This window comes from Oncorhynchus mykiss, chromosome 6 (assembly GCF_057628025.1).
Source record: "Oncorhynchus mykiss isolate SJ-2025 chromosome 6, ASM5762802v1, whole genome shotgun sequence".
NCBI classification, from domain to species: Eukaryota; Metazoa; Chordata; class Actinopteri; order Salmoniformes; family Salmonidae; genus Oncorhynchus; species Oncorhynchus mykiss.
This window is the reverse complement of record NC_143027.1, coordinates 17,419,324-17,443,039: the sequence shown is the minus strand read 5'-3', so window position 1 is coordinate 17,443,039 and position 23,716 is coordinate 17,419,324. Positions and strand designations below refer to the sequence as shown.

The 23,716-nt window shown below is 41.7% G+C and overlaps 2 protein-coding genes across 3 annotated transcripts in view; both read left to right on the top strand.

Annotated features, from left to right (window-relative positions):
- Positions 1 to 7,257: 7,257 nt before the first annotated feature.
- On the top strand, positions 7,258 to 8,608 carry LOC110525347 (claudin-24-like). The gene has a single exon (XM_021605382.3). It carries the CDS (start codon positions 7,345 to 7,347, stop codon positions 8,167 to 8,169), a length of 825 nt encoding a protein of 274 aa, XP_021461057.1. The 5' UTR covers positions 7,258 to 7,344; the 3' UTR covers positions 8,170 to 8,608.
- A 3,538-nt stretch (positions 8,609 to 12,146) lies between these two features.
- LOC110525346 (apoptosis-inducing factor 3-like) overlaps positions 12,147 to 23,716 on the top strand; it is a 32,954-nt gene continuing 21,384 nt past the window's right edge. For both annotated transcript variants that reach the window (XR_016496519.1, XM_036979484.2), the window contains exon 1: positions 12,147 to 12,639. The gene's annotated coding sequence lies outside the window, so the exon portion shown is untranslated. The remainder of the gene's footprint in view (positions 12,640 to 23,716) is intronic.

The following is a 23,716-nucleotide window of genomic DNA, read 5'->3' as shown; positions in this document are numbered from 1 at the left end:
GACACATGTAAGTCAGAGCATACCAAGTAAGCCAGAGAAGACTGAAGGTTTATATAGCTTTGAGAAGACTGAAGGTATATATAGCCTTAAGGAGACTGAAGGTTTACATCGCTATAAGAAGATTAAAGGCTTAAATAGCCTTAAGAAGACTGAAAGTTTATATAGCCTTAATGTGGATGCTACCATGATTACAGATAATCATGAATGAATCGTGAATAATGATAAGTAAGAAAGTTACAGTGCTAGCAAAACAGTCCTGTAGCTTAGCATTTGCTTCATCTGACCACTTTTTTAATGACAGAGTCACTGGTGCTTTCTGCTTTAGTTTTTGCTTGTAAGCAGGAATCAGGAATTATGGTCAGACTTGCCAAATGGAGGGCGATGGAGAGCTTTGTACGAGTAAAGGTGGTCTAGAGTTTTTTCCCCTCTGGTTGCACATTTAACATGCTGGTAGAAATTAGTTAAAATAGATTTAAGTCCCTGGCCCTTAGGAGAGCCACCTCTGGATGAGCTTATTGGGTGCGGTAAATAGTGTGGTCTACAGCTTATCATGAGATACTCTACCCCAGGAGAGCAAAACCTTGAGACTTCCTTAGATTTCGTGCACCATCTGTTGTTTACAACAATACATAGACCGCCACCCTTAGTCTTACCAGAGGCTGCTGTTCTATCCTGCCGAAAAAGCGTAAAGCCAACCAGCTGTATGTTATTCATGTCATCTTTCAGCCACGACTTGGTGAAACAGTTACAGTTTTTAATGTCCCATTGGTAGCATATACAGTCTCCAGATCTCAACCCCATAGAAAATCTTTGGAGGGAGTTGAAAGTCCATGTTGCCCAGCAACAGCCCCAAAACATCACTGCTCTAGAGGAGATCTGCATGGAGGAATGGGCCAAAATACCAGCAACAGTGTGTGAAAACCTTGTGAAGACTTACAGAAAACGTTTGACCTCTGTCATTGCCAACAAAGGCTATATAACAAAGTATTGAGAAACTTTTGTTATTGACCAAATACTTATTTTCCACCATAATTTGCAAATAAATTCATTAAAAATCCTACAATGTGATTTTCTGGATTTTTTTTCTCATTTTGTCTGTCATAGTTGAAGTGTACCTATGATGAAAATTACAGGCCTCTCTCATTTTTTTAAGTGGGAGAACTTGCAGAATTGGTGGCTGACTAAATAATTTTTTGCCCCACTGTATATGTGCTCATAGTTTGTCTGTTTTATTATCCAATGATTGTACATTGGTTAATAGGACTGATGGTACCATTACACACTCGCCGTCAGGTGAACATCTCCATCGGTGAGATGGTGCCCAGCATGCAGGCCTTTGAGTCCATGCTCTGCTACATATACTATGGGATGTTAACATGTCTCCGGAAGACTCTCTGTATCCTTCCCGCTCAGCCAACACGTGGCTAGCATCTTCCACATCATCCATTTGTGTACAATACAACAGGACACTGTTTTTAACATTCATTTTGTGAAAAATATGAATTCCTATCACTTGGCAAAACTGACATTTGTATGCAATGAATGAATTAAGCCCTTGACTCTTGATAACAGCTACCTCTTCGCAGCACCATATTGCTACGGTTTCCTGAACAACAGACTACAGGCCTACTGCAAGCAGAACCTGGAGATGAATGTGATGGTGGAGAACATCCTCCAGGTATTCTAAACCCACCGTTAATATCCTGTTAGTGTGTCATTGAACGTGTGCATCACTCGTCCTCCTTCAGTTCCATGTCCTTCATTTGATCCTTCCGTTCAGATCCTAGAGGCAGCGGACAAAACTCAGACCTGGGACATGAAGAAGCACTGACTGCACATCCTCATCCGCCAGTTCATCAAGGTGGGTGGGCTACTGGTGTCTGGAGCCCTGGGGAGGTTTTGCCCCCCACTCCACAGCTAAGCTAAACCCCTGAGGGCAAACTCTATGGGGGAAGCCTCTACACCAGTAGTTCCCAACCAGTGGTACTAGGAGGTAAGTGGTCTATCCACAGGGGGAACTTGAGAAGACTCATGAGACCATAGGCTTACTGGTAAAATGCACGAGGGGATACTTCTAGGGTACAGCTTGGTGGTACAGTAACCAAAAATGCTTGGGAACCACGGCTCTACACAGCAGTTAGAGAAGAGACAGTTTACAGCCAAGCATGCTGTATATGCCATTTAGCAGTAACAGCAACTTATCCTTCACTGTTGTCCACTCTCCTTACAGTGCCATGTGGGAGTATCTTTTGTCTTAACAAACCAAGGAAAATACTACGAGATGGGCTCCTACATCTAGGACCAGGGTGTTGACCTACTCTCTCTACCGAAGCCCTCCGTGTCTGCTCCCTTCCTCATTAGTCATTCCATTTCACTAGTGAAGGTTGGTAAAAGGAGAAATGTGGAGGATGGGTTCTCTCCACCAGCCACCACTGCCTTATAAGTTCGGGTTAAGGCTCTCGAGTGGCACAGCGGTCTAAAGCACTGCATCTCAGTGCTAGAGGTGTCACTACAGACCCTGGTTCGAAACTGGGCTGTATCACAACCGGCCGTGATCAGGAGTCCCATAGGGCGGTGCACAATTGGCCCAGCGTCGTCTGGGTTAGGGGAGGGTTTGGCCTAGTTAAATAAAGGTTAAATTAAAAATGCAAAAATAATTTACTGTGGACCTTACATAACATTTCCTCAACCTTGTCCCAAATGTCCCTTTTTACCTATGCTGGGTTACTTTGGAACCGCTCTCTAAATGAATCCTGTTTGAATGACCTGCGAGAAGAATACTGAACATTATACAATGATCACCTGAATGTGTACGTCTGGGCCAGTTTTGAGAATGCTGATATTGTGCTAGCATGAAGTAACCTCCCCCTCATCCTTGTTCAGTTAGCCTGATTTCAGTTAGCATGGTTTATAAGTATTCTTTTCATGTATTTATTCCCTCATATATTAATTTTATAATTTCATAAATGGTATATAAAAAACCCTGGATCATCGTTAAATGTTGATTCTCCTGCATAGTAAAGCTACATACTGCAGGGTTACCCAACTGGCGGCATGGTTGTTTTTCTTTGGCCTCTCCAAGTTTTTTGAGCAAAAACGTTATATACAGTGCATTCGGAAAGTATTCAGGCGCCTTGACTTTTTCCACATTTTGTTACAATACAGCCTTATTCTAAAATGTATTAAATTGTTTTTTCCCCTCATAAATCTACACACAATACCCCATAATGACAAAGCAAAAACAGGATTTTTGAAATGTTTAAAAAACGGAAATATCACATTTACATAAGTATTCCGGTCTTTTACTCAATACTTTGTTGAAGCACCTTTGGTAGCGATTACAGCATCGAGTCTCCTTGGGTATAATGCAACAAGCTTGGCACAACTGTATTTGGGGAGTTTCTCCCATTATTCTCTGCAGATCCTCTCAAGCTCTGTCAGGTTGGATGAGCGTCGCTGACAAATATCCCCACAGCATGATGCTGCCACCACCTTGCTTCAGCGTAGGGATGGTGTCAGGTTGGATGAGCGTCGCTGACAAATATCCCCACATCATGATGCTGCCACCACCTTGCTTCATCGTAGGGATGGTGTCAGGTTTCCTACAGATGTGACGCTTTGAATTCAGGCCATCAGACCAGAGAATCTTGTTTCTCATGGTTAGAAAGTCCTTTACTTGCCTTTTTAGGAAACTCCAAGTGGGCTGTCATGTGCCTTTTACTGAGGAGTGGCTTCTGTCCACTCTACCATAAAGGCCTGATTGGTGGAGTGCTGCTGAGATGGATGTCCTTCTGGAAGGTTCTCCCATCTCCACAGAGAAACTCTGGAGCTCTGTCAGAGTGACCATCAGGTTCTTAGTCACCTCCCTGACCAAGGCCCTTCTCCCCCGATTGCTCAGTTTGGCCGGGCAGCCAGCTCTAGGAAGTGTCTTGGTGCTTCCAAACATTTTCCATTTTAGAATGATGGAGGCCACTGTGTTCTTGGGGACCTTCAATTCTGCAGACATTTTTTGGAACCCTTCCCCAGGTCTGTGACTCGACACAACCCCGTATCTGAGTTCTACAGACAATTCCTTCGACCTCATGGTTTGATTTTGGCTCTGACATGCACCGTCAACTGTGCAACCTTATATAGACAGGTGTGTGCCTTTCCAAATCATGTCCAATCAATTGAATTTACGACAGGTGGACTCCAATCAAGTTGTTGAAACATCTCAAGGATGATCAATGGAAACAGGATGCACCTGAGCTAAATTTCCTCTCTCATAGCAAAGGGTCTGAATACTCATGTAATACTCATTTCTGTTTAATTTTTAATAAATTATTCTAAAATTGAATTTCCTTATCAATCTACACATGATACCCCAAAATGACAAAGTGAAAACAAGTTTTTCTTTTAAAGTTTAGTAAAGGCTGTAATGTAACAAAATGTGGAAAAAGTAAATGGGTCTGAATACTTTCTCAATGCACCTTGTAAATATATATATATATTTTATTTGTATTATTATTATTATTGAACATAAAAGACTGTAAAAACACCAGGAATGAATAGAAGAAATCTGTTTCTAAGTTTTCCCATGCATAATAGAGAGACACGTATACATAATGTCTACAAATGATTTGTAGTTATGATCTGGCCCCCCGACTATCCTCTCAAGAACAAATCGGCCCATCGCTGAATCTAGTTCATGATCCCTGACATACTGTATGCATTATATATGTGTGACATAGAATAACTCTTTATGGTTGTACTATATTTAAGCCATAATGCACAACGGGGTGTGGTATATGGCCAATATACGAAGGCTAATGGCTTTTCTTAAGCACAGCACAATGCGGAGTGTCTGTATACAGCCCTTAGCCTTGGTATATTGGCCATATACCACAAGCCCACCGAGGTGCCTTATTGCTATTATAAACTGGTTACCAACGTAATTAGAGCAGTAAAATAAATGTTTCGTCATACCCGTGATATACCACAGCTGTCAGCCAATCAGAATTCAGGGATCAAACAACCCAATTTATAATATAAAATGTGTTTCAAGAAGAATTGAAGACGTGGTCATTATTATGAGGGAATAATTAATTCCTTAGCAACTAAATCAATAATTATTTCCTTAGCAACTAAATCAAACTGGATGGGAAATGTATCACCAAAGTATTTGCTCCTCTCTGCTGATCTATTACCAAATGAAAACATTTGGACATTTTGAACATCACAGCATATAATCAGTATCATTTAATTCTGAATGGTTTCAGATGAGCTATGGCATGTCTGGTACTGGAGAGGTGTTTGTTTAAGCTTGGGAGAACCAGGTTTTGTTTAATATTGGTGTTTGACACAGGATCTATATTGGAAAATTCACTGATTAGCCAGCTGCTGTACAGTTGGCAGGAATATGAACCTGCTCAAATACTCTGTTTTGTGTTTTGCTATGATGACATGCTACTGAGTCAAATGTTTCTCACATTGACTCCATCAAAGCCTTAATAAATTACAAATGGGCTCCCGAGTGGCGTAGCAGTTTAAATCCCAACCGGCTGTGATTGGGATTCCCATAGGGCAGGTCACAATTGGCCCAGCGTCGTCCGGGTTTGGTCGGTGTGTAGGTTGTCATTGTAAATAATAATTTGTTCTTAATTGACTTGCCTAGTTAAATAAAGGTTAAATAAATCAAATACAAATGTGAAATTCATCACTTAGTCTATGTACTTACACCCCATCCTGTCACCCAATATAGGTTGGCTTTGTGTAAATTGTTGTTTTGCTGAAAACTGTCACATGGATTGTTATCAATGTCATGTTGCAAATTGCAAAGATGTGATTGCTTATAGAAAAGGCTCCCAAAACCACATTAAGCAACACTGAAGGTAGACCACTTTTTAAAGAAGAAAAACATCCTGATACAGTTTGATTGACTACTACGTTGGTAACCAGTTTATAATAGCAATAAGGCACCTCGGTGGGCTTGTGATATATGGCCAATATACCAAGGCTAAGGGCTGTATACAGACACTCCGCATTGTGCTGTGCTTTCTCCTGCTGTGTGCTTTGTCCACCCGTCCCTTACCTGAAACATAATAGTAGAAAAGAGACTGAGTGACCTGATTACAGTACAATGGATCTCATTCTCTCTGACACACCGTCTTCCAGTAGTGTGCAACCGACACTGCCTTCAGTCGTTGGGCTGCAGCAAGCTGGCATTAGAAACGTGAAAGTAATTTACTTTTTCAAATTCAGCAGATGATGTTGAATCAGTGGACCACTTGAGGGAAATGGAGCACATGTCAGCTGCTGTACCAGCAGGTGGCCAGGGGGAATCAAAGCTGAAGGAGAAGTCCAAGTCTACGCAGGTTAATCCTTGACCTTTGTCTCTACAAATTAGCAGTTTCAGGTTCCACTGATATGTGAGAGATAAGCTTGCACAATGCACCTTTCAATAGAGGGGGCAAAATCCTTCCATTTAAGCAAGTTTATCAGACCTTATACCTTATAGGTTTTTCCTTTTTAATATTTATTTATTACATACTGAATGATTAATGAAAGATATTGTGATATTTCTGTTTACCGGTAGTCAAGCTTACCATTAATTTTGGATTGTCAGCGTATAGCTGGGTCTACAAAACAGATTACCTGGGATGTGTACTTAATTCAAATGTTCACGTCAGAAAACAATTGATAAACTTTGATTTTGCAGTGGAATGTTGACTCCTTTCATCTGATTCCATTTGATTTTATGTAACATTTAAAAGAAGATGCTTCCCTGAAGTGAACGAATGAAAGACTCGAGGGCTGAATGGCCAGATAGGATTTAATGTTCCCTGCCAGCTACAAACCCAGACCTCAATGAATACCTCACCAAGTGTTGGGGTCTTTTGTATGTAGTATTGCTATGAGCACTATTCCTAGTCTTAACACTTGAGACATTTGGCAAATCAACTGATTTTCTATAGATTTCTTTAGAAAAAAAAAATTCTTCACTCACACGAAGAGCTAATCTCATAAGCTCTTATCAATAACATCAGCACATGGTTTCTCTTGAAATAATTAGCCGTGGCCAATCAAAGAGTCCATAGAATCAGGCCACTGGACACCCTTGGGAGAGTTTTTGGCCCTTCCTCTTTTTGTTTCTTCCCCCATGACCAACTTGCTCATGTTTCTCTGTTACCACACTCAGTCCCAGGATCCCACTAGTCATATCTGGTTTACATATCTGGTTTCATCTCAAAACAGAGCCCATTGTTCCCTACAATGATATTTAACACTACAACAAAACAATATGTCTTTTGTAATGCCTCAGGACCTGGGATTATCTCCCAGTTATGCATTATATTATAAAGCTGGATGAGGCAGGCTGGCTGGGTCGGTCCAAGTGCTACCACAGGAGAGGGGGACGGGCTTCCCAGTCACTCACTAGCTGTTCTTCAGCCAGGACAGAGAGAGGGACAGAGAAAGGAGCAGAAAGAGTGCGAGGAGTGTAAGCAACGACGACTGACACTGAAGATGGTGCTCCTGACTGCCAAAATCATGGAGAGGACTGCGCTCTTTGTGATATTCGGGGGTCTGGTCACTACTCTGGTCACCACCTTCATTCCCCTGTGGAAGACCTTGAACTCAGAGCTGAACGAAGTGGAGAACTGGTACTCAGGCCTGTGGCACATCTGCATCTTTGCCGAGGAGGTTGGGATGCAATGTAAAGCCTTTGAATCCCTCATGGCCCTGCCCATGGACTTGCTGGCTTCCCGGGTGCTCATGCTGGTGTCTGTGGGTACTGGGGCCCTAGCCGTGGTGGTGGCCTTCCCGGGCCTGGAGGGGGTGGAACTGGGCTCTGGGAGGCAGCAAGGGTTAAAGAGGGGCCTCCTCATTGTCAGTGGGGTGCTGTCCTGGGTGTCGGGGCTCACAACACTGGCCCCCGTCTCCCTGGTGGCCTACGTGACCCTGGTGGAGTTCTGGGACGAGAACCTGCCTGACGTCGTTCCACGCTGGGAGTATGGCGAGGCCATGTTCTCCGGCTGGTTTGCGGGTCTCTTCCTGGTCATTGGAGGCTCTCTTTTCTTTGTGTCTGTGTGCATGGCGGATCATGACAGGCAGCAGCAAGTGGCCAGCCTCCCAAACACCCCCCAGGAGAAGCCAAGGAGTCAGTACTACTTAAAGACAGAGGTTTTATAGTCTCATTTTCACTTAATGAATGGTGGTAGCTAAGAATGCCTAGTTTGAAGGAGAATGATAAAGTTGAATTCAGACTGCAACTGCCTGGGTTTATTTTGAGATATGGAAGGTCACATTTGAAATGTTTGAAAGATATATTTGCATATTTCAATGTTGTTGAACATGGATAAAGTGCTGTATTTCCGATGGAAAAGTGCAATGAAAACCTTTTGTCTGTATCTTGTTTGCAGCCTCTCTTTTATTAATTACATGAGACTCTGGTCATTGTAATTTGAGTGCCTACTTTGTTCCTGCACAGTATGTCTTGTCTCTTGATATGCATCGTGCTTCTACACCTGCATTGCTTGCTGTTTGGGGTTTTAGGCTGGGTTTCTGTACAGCACTTTGAGATATCAGCTGATGTACGAAGGGCTATATAAATACATTTGATTTGATTTGATTTGAATGGGTCGTCTCTGTCGCACTGTGAAGGTATTCCTACTGGTGAAGATAATACAATTCCTTTCAATTATGAATTGTATGTTAAGAGAAAGGAAAAGATCACTGTGATTTTCCACAATCACTAAAGCTCGTAAAGGGATAGTTTGCCACAATATGCCAAGATATAAGTGGAGCTACTTGTTTTGTAATGCCAACTCTGCAGTTGCTTCCTTTAGTGGAGCACAGGGGGCAATTTTAAAGGATGAGTTCTGTTTTTTTTTACAATTTAATGTTAGATGGTAACTCATCCTGGAAGTAGTCTTTGGGTCAGGGAAAACTGTAATCCATGGTTTGGTTTTCTTTACAGCCACTGTAAACTAGTTAAAAATCAATGAGAGTGGTAGGGGCATGCACTACCTTTGTAATTTGTTTTGTTGTCATTTCACCTTGAAATAACATTAAGCTAAATCATTTAGTTGATTTGAGTTGATTTGGCCATAAACATTTTAATAGGTACGCATGTCTTTACCACTCTCAGTGATTTTAGCCATCAGTGTCTAAATTTAGCTGAAGTTTGTAAACCAAACCATGGATTACAGTTTGTCTGTGCCCAAAGACTGCTTTCAGGGTAAGGGACAATTTATTGTTACGTGTTGTAAAATCCCCTTTAAAGGTAAAGTTCAAAATATTTCAACTTCATCATCTCCACACCCCAACATCAACATACAGAGCCTTCAGAAAGTATTCACACCTCTTGAATTTTTCATCATTTTGTTGTGTCACAGCCTGAATTTAAAATGAATTAAATTGAGATTTGTTGGTTGCTGGCCTACAAACACAGATTCAATCACAAAGACAAGGGAGGTTATCCAATGCCTCGCAAAGAAGGTAGATGGGTAAAAAAAAATACAGACATTGAGCAGAATTAGTGGAATGGTATCAAATACATCCAACACATGGTTGGGTGCCATTCCATTTGCTCCGTTCCAGCCATTATTATGAGCCGTCCTCCCCTCAGCAGCCTCCACTGGTGAGAGAGAGATGCATTTCAAAGCCCCGCCTCTTCTGAGATCTGAGATCTTAATGCCTGAGATCTTAATGCACATTTTGGCTCAGGGACGCTACTGTATGTTGTACAAGGAGTGAGACCCAAATAGACGTTTGTTTGATGAAAGACTGTAGCCTACTGTAAATGTAAAAGGGAGACAGCCAAACAATCACATGTATCACCAATAAGAGTAAGGTAAAAATGAGTCACTCTCTGTGCCAATGTCAGTGAAATCAGATATTTAGTATTTACACAGTGTAGTATTGCCCAGAGAGTAGTAAAGGGGTTAAGCCTACACTTAAAGCATCTGACATTAACATTTGGAGATCATAGCACATAAATGAGGCACCCATGTGGCACACTCCTTTAATCAGGGTTTTTGGAGTGCGTGTGCGTGGCTGGCTGTCCCTGGGGCATGGGGGGATTGGACTACTACTGTAATTAAATTCAACTGAGTGATGTATCAGTGATGTCATGTTGTGACCCTCCCCCTGCCCTTGGAGAGAGACGATAAGTAATCTTGCCGCCCTTATAGTAACAATAACACAGACACACATGTATACAAACACATTTCACACACACACACACACACACACACACACACACACACACACACACACACACACACACACACACACACAGAAACAGTGGTGCTGTTCTTTCCCTGTGTGACCAGCAGAGGGTCTTGTGAGCAGAGCAGCAAGACAAGCGAGCTCAAATTATGCTTTTTTGCATTGGTTGAGCATTACACCCAAAGCAAAACATTTAATTTGCAATGTTATGGTTCAGGTTTCTCCTCTGGGTCCGTAGGAATTGTAAGAACTAATGTCAATATGGCAAATTGCATATTATGCCACTTCAGTGGAGGCTGCTGAGGGGAGGACAGCTCATAATAATGGTTGATGTATTTGATACCATTCCATTTATTCCACTCCAGCCATTACCACGAGCCCGTTCTCCCCAAATAAGATGCCACCAGCCTCCTGTGCTTCACTTATTCCAAATTATTCAGAAAACATTTTCATGTCATGAAATACACAATCTATACCCTGAAATAGATACATCTAGGTTGTTCGTGTAATTGCTCTAACATTTGGGCATGGTATTAAGCAATTAAACAAGTACAATTTTCTAGATGTGTATTTAATTGTATTTGGGTATCTTCCCATTCTAAATCAGCTAATATAACAGCTTAATTACTATAAATATTTTTTTGCATTCTTATAACATAGGTATTTTAATAGACTTCTTTTTTTCTATTGATCTATATATGAAAAACTTTCTAGCATTCAAAAGAATAGATAAATATCTCTAAATCCACAAAACATGTCACCACAACTCATCACTACTGGTAGATTTTCTTTCCCCTAGTACTTTAAACAATGCATAAAGATAACGTTTTGCTGTTTAAAGGACTTGCATTAGGTTGTATCAGTGATAAACAGTTCAATATAAACAAAACCATGTATGATGTGTAACTATTTGTCATTTAAATGTATTTTTCATGGTTGCGACGCTGAGGGACCGCGATTCAAGAATGACCCATCTGTATCTTGGTGCAGTATTACCATGAAATCAATTCCTTTCCAGTGAATATGATATGAGGTACTGTATGGCCATTGTCAGAAGTTACAGAGGGGATTTGACAGTCAATACATAATTTAATCCACACCAGAGCAACCAGCACACCTATGCCCCATCCCCCAAATGAATGAAGTCAAGGACATCTATTCAGTCCTGTTCCCATTCCATCCACCAAGCAAAGGGGATATATTGAATTTTGACCAATGTAGATAGACACCCAGATTTAGTATGGGAAGTCATGATCCTGTCATCTTCTGGTTGTAAACAGTTTTTCTATTGGTGGAGACATCAGAAAACAGATTACAACCAGGTAAAGATATATTTTACCCTAACATCTTAGTAAGATGTCATATTTTGGTTATTAACTGGTCAGATAACCAGGTTACAATCTGTTCAACCATTACAACCAGTTCTTCTGGTCACTTCCTTTAACAGCCAATATACAACTGGACCATAATGTTACTTAAGAACGTCATTGCAATTCGTTTTGCCCACTAGGCAGTCAAGCCAGCCAGTAGTCAGTAAAATAGACATTTACAGTAGGCAGACAATCCTCCACACAAACAGGCAAGCAGGCATACAGTAGAGCACACATGCATGCATTAAGCAGGCAGGCAAGCAGGCAGACAATCAAAGAAAGCCGGCAGTCCGGGCAGTACAGGGGGGCTCGCAGCAAATCTTTGATCAGATTTAACTGGCCAGTCAGGCCTTTGGCATCTGAAGGCAAGGCTGAAAGGATCTGACCAGGAGGGGGACTGTGTGTGTGTGTGTGTGTGTGTGTGTGTGTGTGTGTGTGTGTGTGTGTGTGTGTGTGTGTGTGTGTGTGTGTGTGTGTGTGTGTGTGTGTGTGTGTGTGTCTGTGTGCGTGCATGTGTGTGTACATGTGTGTGTATGCGCACGTGTGTGAGAGAGAGAGAGAAAGAGTGAGAGAGGGAGTAGAGAGGGGAGGAGAGTGGTGGAGTGAAGTTGAGAGAGAGATGGAGGGAGGAGAGCCGAGCACTGTGAGAATTCCTGCTGTGTTAGCATCCACCCAGCAACTCTGTCAATACTGCATACAGCTAAGAAACAGGCAGAGGCCCCTGGTGCTGCATTTGCCGGCTCCGTCAGTGAGAGAGAGCAGCTTCCACAATCACCCCAATCCGTGTGCTGCTCGAGAGGTTTTTCCCAGGGATAACACACCCACCAGAGCCCCGGCCGCTACTGCTGCGTCGGAGGGAGAGGAAGAGACAGGAGGAGAGCTGAACAGTAGATACGGAGTGGGAATACTCTAGAAGAGAGAGACGATCCTGGGGGAGGGACAGGATTCTTGGAAGACTGGGTGTGATAGTATTCTAACGTGCTCCACAGGAAAGGCTGAACACTGGGGCGTTTGACAGACAAGCACTCAGCGGTGCACCTGCTCCACACTAGCTTGTTGGGTAAGACCCTTTTCCTCTTTTACAGTCGGTAGGCCAAGGGCTGATTTTATGATTGTGCTTGTTTCTGCTGATATGATATCTTAATGTGATGCTCAGTATATCATTAGACTTTACTACTTTCTGTGGTCTGTATCTGGTACAGCACTATGGCCATTCAGCATTATAGAGCCAAGGAAGTAACTCGGTTCTGGGAGCAATGTGGTGCAGTAATATACTGTCACGATGTTCGTAATAATGAGTGGACCAAAGCGCAGAGTGATCTGGGTTCCACATCTTTTATTTCTATGTGAAACTCAAAGCAAAAAAACAAAAAATATATATTAAAAAAATGAACAAACGAAATGTGAAGAAAATGCAGTACTCACATGCACCACACAAAAACAATATCCCATAACCCACAGGTGGAAAACATTCTACTTAAGTATGATCCCCAATTAGAGACAACGATAACCAGCTGCCTCTAATTGGGAATCATACAAATCACCAACATAGAAAATCAAACCTAGAACCCCGCATAGAAAATATAAACTAGGACAAAAACGCCTAGTCACGCCCTGACCTACTCCACCATAGAAAATACAGGTTTTCTATGGTCAGGAAGTGACATATACTCAATACTCTGACAAACAGTACACCAATGGACACAAGGCACTTCACAAACAAGCAAATTCTTACACAGTGGCAAATGTACAGTAAATTACAGCAATCAAAATAAACAGCCATATTAGGTAGAGGAGGTAATTGAGAGATTTTCTGACCTCAAAACAATGACTGGTCCACTAAGGGAGATTGCTCCTATACATTTGTGTATGAGTTGTGATATAATTGATTTGTTTAGCTTTGTGTGTGTTTTTGTGTGTGTTTGTGTGTACGCACGCGTGCGCACTCCTCGGAAATTGGTTGTTTTATTCGTTATTTCTGACCATGGAAACATTGGTCCCCTGCAGGAGTGGACACCCCTCTGTAAAAGGCTATTCTGGTTTTCCATGACCTCACAATTCCCTTTGCCTAATTGGGAGGCAAACGCTGAAAGCAGCACCAAAACGCCCTGACACTATATCTCGATAGCGCCAATGCCTGCTATTCAGCGTAACATCTCTTTAATTCTCCATTATTTGTCATATATCTGTAAACTTCAAATTTCCTAATCAGGCTCTATGTTTCATTTCAGTAAATTCAGATCATGTTTCATGTTTGGAGTGGCATTACATGGTTAACACAACTAATTGTAGGCCGCTAGAACTTGTGTGGTATCACGTGTTATCCCTGCCTTATCCCATCAAGTGTACGAATGGTTAGCCTCTGAATTCCACAACAAGTTCAACGACCAGGGGTCTCTTCACAACCAGGGGTTTGTTCACAGTCCCCAAGTCCAGAACAGACTCCTGGTAACTCCTGGTACTGCACAGAGCTACACGGAACACACAGTACTACTATGGAACAATGCTGACTGTGAAGAGACACACACACAGGCACCCACACACACGTGCATAGTCACACACACACACTAGCACATGCACTCTACACACACGTACATTTTAATATTGTTGTATGGTGGTATTATACACTGAGTCTATAAAACATGAGGAACACCGTCATAATATTGAGTTGCACCCCTTTTTACCCTCAGAACAGCCCTAATCAGACGGGGGCATGGACTCTACAAGTTGCCGAAAGCATTCCACAGGGATGCTGGCCCATGTTGACTCCAATGCTTCCCACAGTTGTGTCAAGTGAAAAAAAAAACAGCAGCGTTGCAGTTCTTGACACACTCAAACCAGTGCGCCTGGCACCTACTACCATACCCGATTCAAAGGCACATCCTCTGAATGGCACACATACACAATCCATATCTCAATTATCTCAAGGCTTAAACATCCTTCTTTAACCTGTCTCCTCCCCTTCATTTACCTTTACTGAAGTTGATTTAACAGGTGATATCAATAAGGGATCATAGCTTTCACCTGGATCCACCTGGTCAGTTAATGTCATGGAAAGAGCAGTCTTCCTAATGTTTTGAACACTCTGTGTACATTTGTGTTGTAGATATGTAGTGGTGTAATGATGTTTTATGATGTACTGTTTTATTTTTTAAAATTGTGTGTATTTTGTGATGTGCTTTAATGTGTCTGGACCCCAGGAAGAGTAACTGCTGCCAAGGTAACAGTTACTCTTCCTGGGATCCATAATAAATACAAATACAAAATAACCTACAAAAAAAATGCAGTGTTGTATTCATTGTTGTATTCATTTTTAAACAACACAATACTAATGTTTTAACTTACAGTAGGAAGAGTTCAGAAATCAATATTTGGTGGAATAACCCTGATTTTCAATCACAGCTTTAATGCGTCTTGGCATGCTCTCCACCAGTCTTTCACATTGATGTTGGGTGACTTTATGCCACTCCTGGGGCAAGAATTCAAGCAGCTTAGCTTTGTTTGAAGACTTGTGACCACCCATCTTCCTCTTGATCACGTTCCAGAGGTTTTCAATGTGGTTCAGGTCTGGAGATTGGGCTGGCCATGACAGGGTCTTGATCTGGTGGTCCTCCATCCACACCTTGCTTGACCTGGCTGTGTGGCATGGAGCATTGTCCTTCTGGAAAAACCAATCATCAGAGTTGGGGAACATTGTCAGAGCAGAAGGAAGCAAGTTTTCTTCCAGGACAACCTTGTACGTGGCTTGATTCATGCGTCCTTCACAAAAATAAATCTGCCCGATTCCAGCCTTGCTGAAGCACCCCCAGATCTTCACCGATCTTCCACCAAATTTCACAGTGGGTGCAAGACACTGTGGCTTGTAGGCCTCCCCAGGTCTTGTACCCACTGTGAGATTTGGTGGAGGATCGGTGATGACCTGGGGTTTCTTCAGCAAGGCTGAAATTTGTCTTTGTGAAGGATGCATGAATACATTTTACAGTGACGAAACAACTTTTAAAAAACAATGTTCGATTTTAATCTTACCTTACATGTACCTTATAGACAAACAAACTTAAACAAGCAAGCAAGTACAAGACAAACGGGGGAATGCACTTAGTCACAATGTATGATGATTGTTTCACATGTTTCTAGAGCCTAGTATTGGGGAATTTATAATACATTCACAGTGTAAAACTGGTAGCCTCTGGAAATAACCAAAACAGTAATATAAATAACTGTCCAGTGTTTCCAGATTTCTATGAAAGTGGACCTATATTTAACAACAATATGAGTTCAATAGTTTTCCTTCCAAAGAAATTGTAATTAAAAGCATATTTTCTGTCTTGGAATGATGTGAGCATACCCCAACCACAGACTGGTGTGGGTGTATACCTGTCATTAAAAAGATTCAACTGAGTAGACCGGCTCAGCCAATGAGTCAAAATGACATCATGTTCTATTAGGAAATAGCAAGCATTTTTTAAATATTCTGTTTGAGATGCAAGTTTGAGGTGGGATTTTTTTTCTTTTTTTTTTGTCCACCAATTTGTGCTTTGGCCACAAATACAAGTATAGGATGAGTTAACAAAACTTCTTTCCACCCCTTAATAATTCAAACGATTGTTATTATTTCATCAGCTTTCCAGGGCTTGTTTTTATAGCAATTAAAGCTGAACAACAAGCTAAGTATTTGATCAGCATTGCAGGTTTTCTAACATAACAAGAACATTCAAAATGAGGTTAACTCCACAGGCTTGATTAGGCTCAGGACAAACATGGTAAATGCAGCTGTTAAATGTCTCGGACGAAAAAGGTTGTTGTTCAAGTGGTGGTTAACACAATCTTGGGACGATCAAGTTTATCTTGTAATTCACAAATCTGCAGTAATGGGGGATAGGTGTTGTGCTACTTTGTCTTGTGGGGTGTTACTTTGTCCTCGGTCCTTATCAGCCGTGGATGTAATCGAGCGGCCTGATTTACCTGTGGAACAGGTGTTAGGTGCATGAGATGTTAAATAACCAACTGAGATGTTAGTTAAGCAATAAGGCAAGAGGGGTGTGATATATGACCAATATACCATGGCAAAGGGCTGTTCTTAAGCACGACGCACGGCGGAGCCCTTAGCGATACAGCCCTTAGCCGTGGTATATTGGCCATATACCACAAACTCCCGAGGTGCCTTATTGCTATTATAAACTGGTGACCAACGTAATTAGAGCAGGAAAAATAAATGTTTTGTCATACCCATGGTATATGGTCTGCTATACCACGGCTTACAGCCAATCAGCATTCAAGGCGCAAACCACCCAGTTTATAAATGTAAATAACCAGTTACCTATGCTCGAGGGACAAATTATCATGTTGGTTCATGTACAGCATAGAGAAACCACATGCTTACAGACAGAAAACATACACTCTTGCATAGCATTACTGGTGAAGATCTGACCGCATCTACTTTCAAGGTTTACCAGATTACGGTGAAAATTTAACCCTAATGGTTGCTTGAGCCACATGCTTGAGGAACCACAATAATTTCTGATACATATTTACTGAAACTACTGGCCCATGATATCACTGAATGCCTGAGGCAGTGAGGAGTTTGTTAGCGTGTTGTTGTCTCTGTAGGGATAAGGGTCATCTACTGCCTGGCCTGAAGTTTCTGTTTGTGTATTGTCACACCCTGATCTGTTTCACCTGTCTTTGTGATTGTCTCCACCCCCCTCCAGGTGTAGCCCATCTGCCCCATTATCCCCTGTGCACAGTGCCTTGCAAAAGTATTAATCTCCCTTGGCGTTTTTGTTGCATTACAACCTGTCATTTAAATGGATTTTTATTTGGATTTCATGTTATGGACATACACAAAGTAGTCCAAATTGGTGAAGGGAAAAAACGGAAAGTGGTGCGTGCATATGTATTCACCCCCTTTGCTATGAAGCAAGTAATTGGTGCAACCAATTACCTTCAGAAGTCACATAATTAGTTAAATAAAGTACACCTGTGTGCAATCTAAGTGTCACATGATCTGTCACATGATCTCAGTATATAAACATCTGTTCTGAAAGGCCCTAGAGTCTGCAAAACCACTAAGCAAGAGGCACTACCAAGCAAGGGCACCATGAAGACCAAGGAGCGCTTCAAACATGTCAGGGACAAAGTTGTGGAGAAGTACAGATCAGGGTTGGGTTATAAAAAAATATCAGAGACTTTGAACATCCCATGGAGCACCATTAAATCCATTATAAATAAATGGAAAGAATATGGCACCACAACAAACCTGCCAAGAGAGGGCCGCCCACCAAACTCACGGACCAGGCAAGGAGGGCATTAATCAGAGATGCACAAAGAGACCAAAGATGCCCCTGAAGGAGCTGCAATGCTCCACAGTGGAGATTGGAGTATCTATCCATAGGACTACTTTAAGCCATACACTCCACAGAGCTGGGCTTTACGGAAGAGTGACCAGAAAAAAGCCATTGCTTAAAGAAAAAAATAAGCAAACACATTTGATGTTTGCCAAAAGGCATGTGGGAGACTCCCCAAACATATGGAAGAAGGTACTTTGGTCAGATGAGACTCAAATGTAGCTTTTTGGCCAACAAAGAAAACGCTATGTCTGGTGCAAACCCAACACCTCTCATCACCCCAAGAACATCATCCCCACAGTGAAGCATGGTGGTGGCAGCATCATGTTGAGGGGATGTTTATCATCGGCAAGATCTGGGAAACTGGTCAGAATTGAAGTAATGATGGATGGTGCTAAATACAGGGAAATTCTTGAGGGAAACCTGCTTCAGTCTTCCAGAGATTTGAGACTGGGTCGGAGGTTCACCTTCCAACAGGACAATGACCCTAAGCATACTGCTAAAGCAACACTCAAGTGGTTTAAGGGGAAACATTTGAATGTCTTGGAACGGCCTAGTCAAAGCCCAGACCTCAATCCAATTGAGAATCTGTGGTATGACTTAAAGATTGCTGTAAACCAGCGGAACCCATCCAACTTGAAGGAGCTGGAGCAGTTTGGCCTCGAAGAATGGGCAAAACTCAGAGTGGCTAGATGTGCCAAGCTTAACATACCCCAAGAGACTTGCAGCTGTAATTGCTGCAAAAGGTGGCTCTACAACGTATTGACTTTGGGGGAGTGAACAGTTATGCACGCTCAAGTTTTCTGTTTTTTTTGTCTTATTTCTTGTTTGTTTCACAATAAGACATATTTTGCATCTTCAAAGTGGTAGGCATGCTGTGCAAATCAAATGATACAAACCCCGCAAAAATCTATTTTAATTCCAGGTTGTAAGGCAACAAAATAGGAAAAATGCCAAGGGGGTGAATACTTTCGCAAGCCACTGTATTTATACCTGTGTTCTCTGTTTGTCTGTTGCCAGTTCGTCTTGTTTGTCAAGCCAACCAGCGTTTTTGTGTCAGCTCCTGCTTTTCCCCAGTCTCTCTTTTCTCATCCTCCTGGTTTTGACCATTGCCAGTCCTGACCCTGTACCCACCCGCCTGACCACTCTGCCTGACCCTGAGCCTGCCTGCCATCCTGTACCTTTGCCCCACCTCTGGGTTGCCGACCTCTGCTTGACCTGACCCTGAGCCTGCCTGCTGTCCTGTACCTTTGCCCCACCTCTGGGTTACCGACCTCTGCTTGACCTGACCCTGAGCCTGCCTGCTGTCCTGTACCTTTGCCCCACCTCTGGGTTACCGACCTCTGCTTGACCTGACCCTGAGCCTGCCTGCTGTCCTGTACCTTTGCCCCACCTCTGGGTTGCCGACCTCTGCTTGACCTGACCCTGAGCCTGCCTGCTGTCCTGTACCTTTGCCTCTGTTGCTGTAATAAGCATTGTTACTTCGACACGGTCTGCATCTGGGTCTTACCTTGATACCTGATAGTGTATCAGTAGTCTGTTTAGAAACACAGTGTGTTTACCTGGGCTGTTCAAAGAAAAGTAAAGATCCTTTTCTGAGTGATGGATGTGGCTAACGATAGACAGCTGCCTCTGATTGAGAACCACACCCGGCCAAACACAAAGAAATAGAAAACATAGAAATAAAGAAACTAGAATGCCCAACCTAGTCACACCCTGGCCTAACCAAAATAGAGAATAAAAGGCCTCTCTATGGCCAGGGCGTGACACTATCGGAATTGATTCTGGTCCTCGGAATTTAACATTGGTTTCACACAGATCCATTCTTGGGGTGGGTGTGTGGGGGGAAACTACCTAAGGGTTGTGCCACAATGGCTAATTCCCTGCTACATTCCAGTAAAACGTATTACATTTGTGGAGAAAAGTGAGTGAAACTGACAGCTTGTTTGCAGGAAGGATTATTAGCACTGCTTGGGGACAGGCCCAACGGTGAGCGAATGGAATCTGCGTCATATGTTGAGGACCAAATCTGCTTAACCTGACTTTGGGTTAGTACAAAATACAAAACGTTCATTCAATTTTAATTTGTATTGTAATTATTGATGTGAGAATATAGAGTGCACTTCCGTCTTCATGAAGTGTTTAAACCTTCATTGGTTTCTTCATAGGGAAACATCCTTCTCATGACAAAATGGCATTTTGAAATGTGTTTGTTGTTGTTGGGTCATTGAGATTAGTGAAGCTATAAAATTAGTTTAGAAAATAATTAGTGGTTGCCATGACATTTTCACAGTTCGTGTAGAGAAAAAACAGATACCCACATTCAGCCCAAAAGAACTAGGCTATCACAGTTATTTAGCTTGCTCCGGATCTATATTACCTTTAAAAAGATGACTAAAGTGACTCTTGGTAATTCCATGCTGCAAAACTTTAAATGTCTTGAATGTTTTTGTGATCCTTTTGAATTGATTTTATTGTGAAGTATATACACTCATATACTTTCGATGTAGCAGTATGACAACGATGACATGACACAGACATTTCTTACTGTGTGAAATGTTTCAAAAGAGAGATCTTTCCATGTCTCACTTGGTCTCTGGAACTTGAATCACTTCTCCATTCAAAAGTGCAAGCTTCTTTTTTTTTTTAACTTCAAGGACATTAAGATGTGCTCTGAATATCAAGTACTTTTTTTAGTGCACCCCGAAGTGTGGCTTGCTATTGCTAACGAATCCCACTGCGTTGTGTGATATACCTGTCATCCAGTGAATGCTTGTTTCTGTAGTACTGCTCTCATATTCATATCAACAGCTGTATTGCAACAGTGGGTTGAAATATCACAAGCTCTGGCAGGGGTGTGTGGGCATGTGTGGCAGCAAAACAAAAGTGGTTTTGAAACTCATGGGGCCTCTGCCTACATTCAAAATTCAGTGACGTGAAAGTTAAAGGTGCAAAGGCTGTTCATGGTTAACAACACTTACAGTGCCTTCAGAAAGTATTCATACCTCTTTACTTATTACACATTTTGTTGTGTTACAGCCTGAACTGTCAAAACTGTAACTTGGCCCCTCAGGAACATTCACTGTCTTCTTGGTAAGCAACTTCAGTGTAGATTTTAGCCTGTGTTTTAGGTTATTGTCCTGCTGAAAGGTGAATTCATCTCGAGTCTCTGGTGGAAAGCAGACTGATCCAGGTTTTCCTCCAAGATTTTGCCTGTGCTTAGCTCTATAACGTTTCTTTTATCCTGAAAACCTCCCCAGTACTTAACGATTACAAGCATACCCATAACGTGTTAACATGATGGAGACACCGCTATGCTTGGAAATATAGAGAATGGTACTCAGTAATGGATTGTAATGGATTTGCCCATTTTGTATTCAGGAAAAAAAGTTATTTGCTTTGCCACATTTTTTGCAGTATTACTTTAGTGCCTTGTTAGGAAGGATGTCTGTATCTTTGTAGTGACTTGGTGTATTGATAATCTACCAAAGTGTAATTAATAACTTCACCATGCTCAAAGGAATTTTCAATGTCTATTTTATTTTTACCCATCTACAGTTGAAGACAGAAGTTTACATACACTTAGTTTGGAGTCATTAAAACTTGTTTTTCAACCACGCCACAAATTTATTGTTAACAAACTATAGTTTTGGCAAGTCGGTTAGGACATCTACTTTGTGCATGACACAAGGAATTTTTCCAACAATTGTTTACAGACAGATTATTTCACTTATAATTCATTGCATCACAATTCCAGTGGGTCAGAAGTTAACATACACTAAGTTGACTGTGCCTTTAAACAGCTTGGGAAATTCCAGAAAATGATGTCATGGCTTTAGAAGCTTCTGACAGGCTAATTGACATAATTTGAGTCAATTGGAGGTGTACCTGTGGATGTATTTCAAGGCCTACCTTCAAACTCAGTGCCTCTGCTTGACACCATGGGAAAATCAAAAGAAATCAGCCAAGACCTCAGAAATAAATTGGAGACCTCCACAAGTCTGGTTCATCCTTGGGAGCAATTTCCAAACGCCTGAAGGTACCACATTCATCTGTACAAACAATAGTACACAAATATAAACACCATGGGACCACACAGCTGTCATACCGATCAGGAAGGAGACACGTTCTGTCTCCTAGAGATGAACTTACTTTGGTGCGAAAAGTGCAAATCAATTCCAGAACAACAGCAAAGGACTTGCCCAGGACAACAACAAAAATGCTGGAGGAAACAGGTACAAAAGTATCTATATCCACAGTAAAACGAGTCCTATGTCAACATAACCTGATAGGCCGCTCAGCCAGGAAGAAGCCACTGCTCCAAAACCACTATTAAAAAGCCAGACTACGGTTTGCAACTGCACATGGGGACAAAGATTGTACCTTTTGGACAAATGTCCTCTGGTCAGATGAAACAAAAATCGAGCTGTTTGGCCATCGTTATGTTTGGAGGAAAAAGGGGAGGCTTGCAAGCCGAAGAACACCATCCCAACCGTGAAGCACGGGGTGGCAGCATCATGTTGTGGGGGTGCTTTGCTGTAGCAGGGACTGGTGCACTTCACAAAATAGATGGCATCATGAGAAAGGAAAATTCTGTGGATATATTGACGCAACATCTCAAGACATCAGTCAGGAAGTTAAAGCTTGGTTGCAAATGGGTCTTCCAAATAGACAATGACCCCAAGCATACTTCCAAAGTTGTGGCAAAATGGCTTAAGGACAACAAAGTCAAGGTATTGGAGTGGCCATCACAAAGCCCTGACCTCAATCCTATAGAAGATTTGTGGGCAGAACTGAAATAGCGTGTGCAAGCAATGAGGCCTACAAACCTGACTCAGTTACACCAGATCTGTCAGGAGGAATGGGCTAAAATTCACCCAATTTATTGTGGGAAGCTTGAGGAAGGCTACAGAGATGAGGTAGTCATTAAAAAACACTATTATTGCACACAGGATGAGTCAATGCAACTTATTATGTAACTTGTGAAGCCCATGTCTACTCCTGAACTTATTTAAGCTTGCTATAACAAAGGGTTGAATACTTATTGACTCAAGACATTTCAGCTTTTCATATTTAATTCATTTGTAAAAATGTCTAAAAACATAATTCCACTTTTACATTATGGGGTATCGTGTGTAGGCCAGTGACACAAAATCTTAACTTAATCAATTTTAAATTCAGGCAGTAACAACAATGTGGAAGAAGTCAAGGGATGTGAATACTTTCTGAAGGCACTGTATGTATGTAACATTAAGTAACAATGTATGTCGAAAATGTTATCAATTAACATGATTAACACTATTACCTTCTCTTCAAGGGCATTTGGACACACACACACACACACACACACACACACACACACACACACACACACACACTCATTAGATTCATAGTAGAGAGACAGTAAGTGTTGGGGAGGAGTGAACTACATGTAGTTCAACTAGTAATTTAACTGCATTTTGAAGTAGCTTGGTGGTAGTTGAACTCAATTCAAATCTAGGTAGTGTTTTCAGTAGTTAATTACTTTTTTTGCCATGTAGTGGTGTAGCTAACTAGTAGAAATACATACTACTTTTTTGGCTAAAATAAAATATGAGTGAAATTGGCAAGATTTTACTTTCTTTTTCAGCATTAGACCTGCATAATTCTCACTTGAAACATAATTTTAGTTTTTAATAGGCTAAATTACACATTATGTTAACATCTGACTCCAGAGTGATCTGGTCATGAAATTGTAGTCTATGACATTTCTGATTTAGATATGATAATTGTTTAGTTTAGTAAACAATAATT

Excerpts from the sequence above, each read along its gene's own strand:
- LOC110525347 (XM_021605382.3), top strand. The coding sequence starts at position 7,345 with ATGAGGCAGGCTGGCTGGGTCGGTCCAAGTGCTACCACAGGAGAGGGG.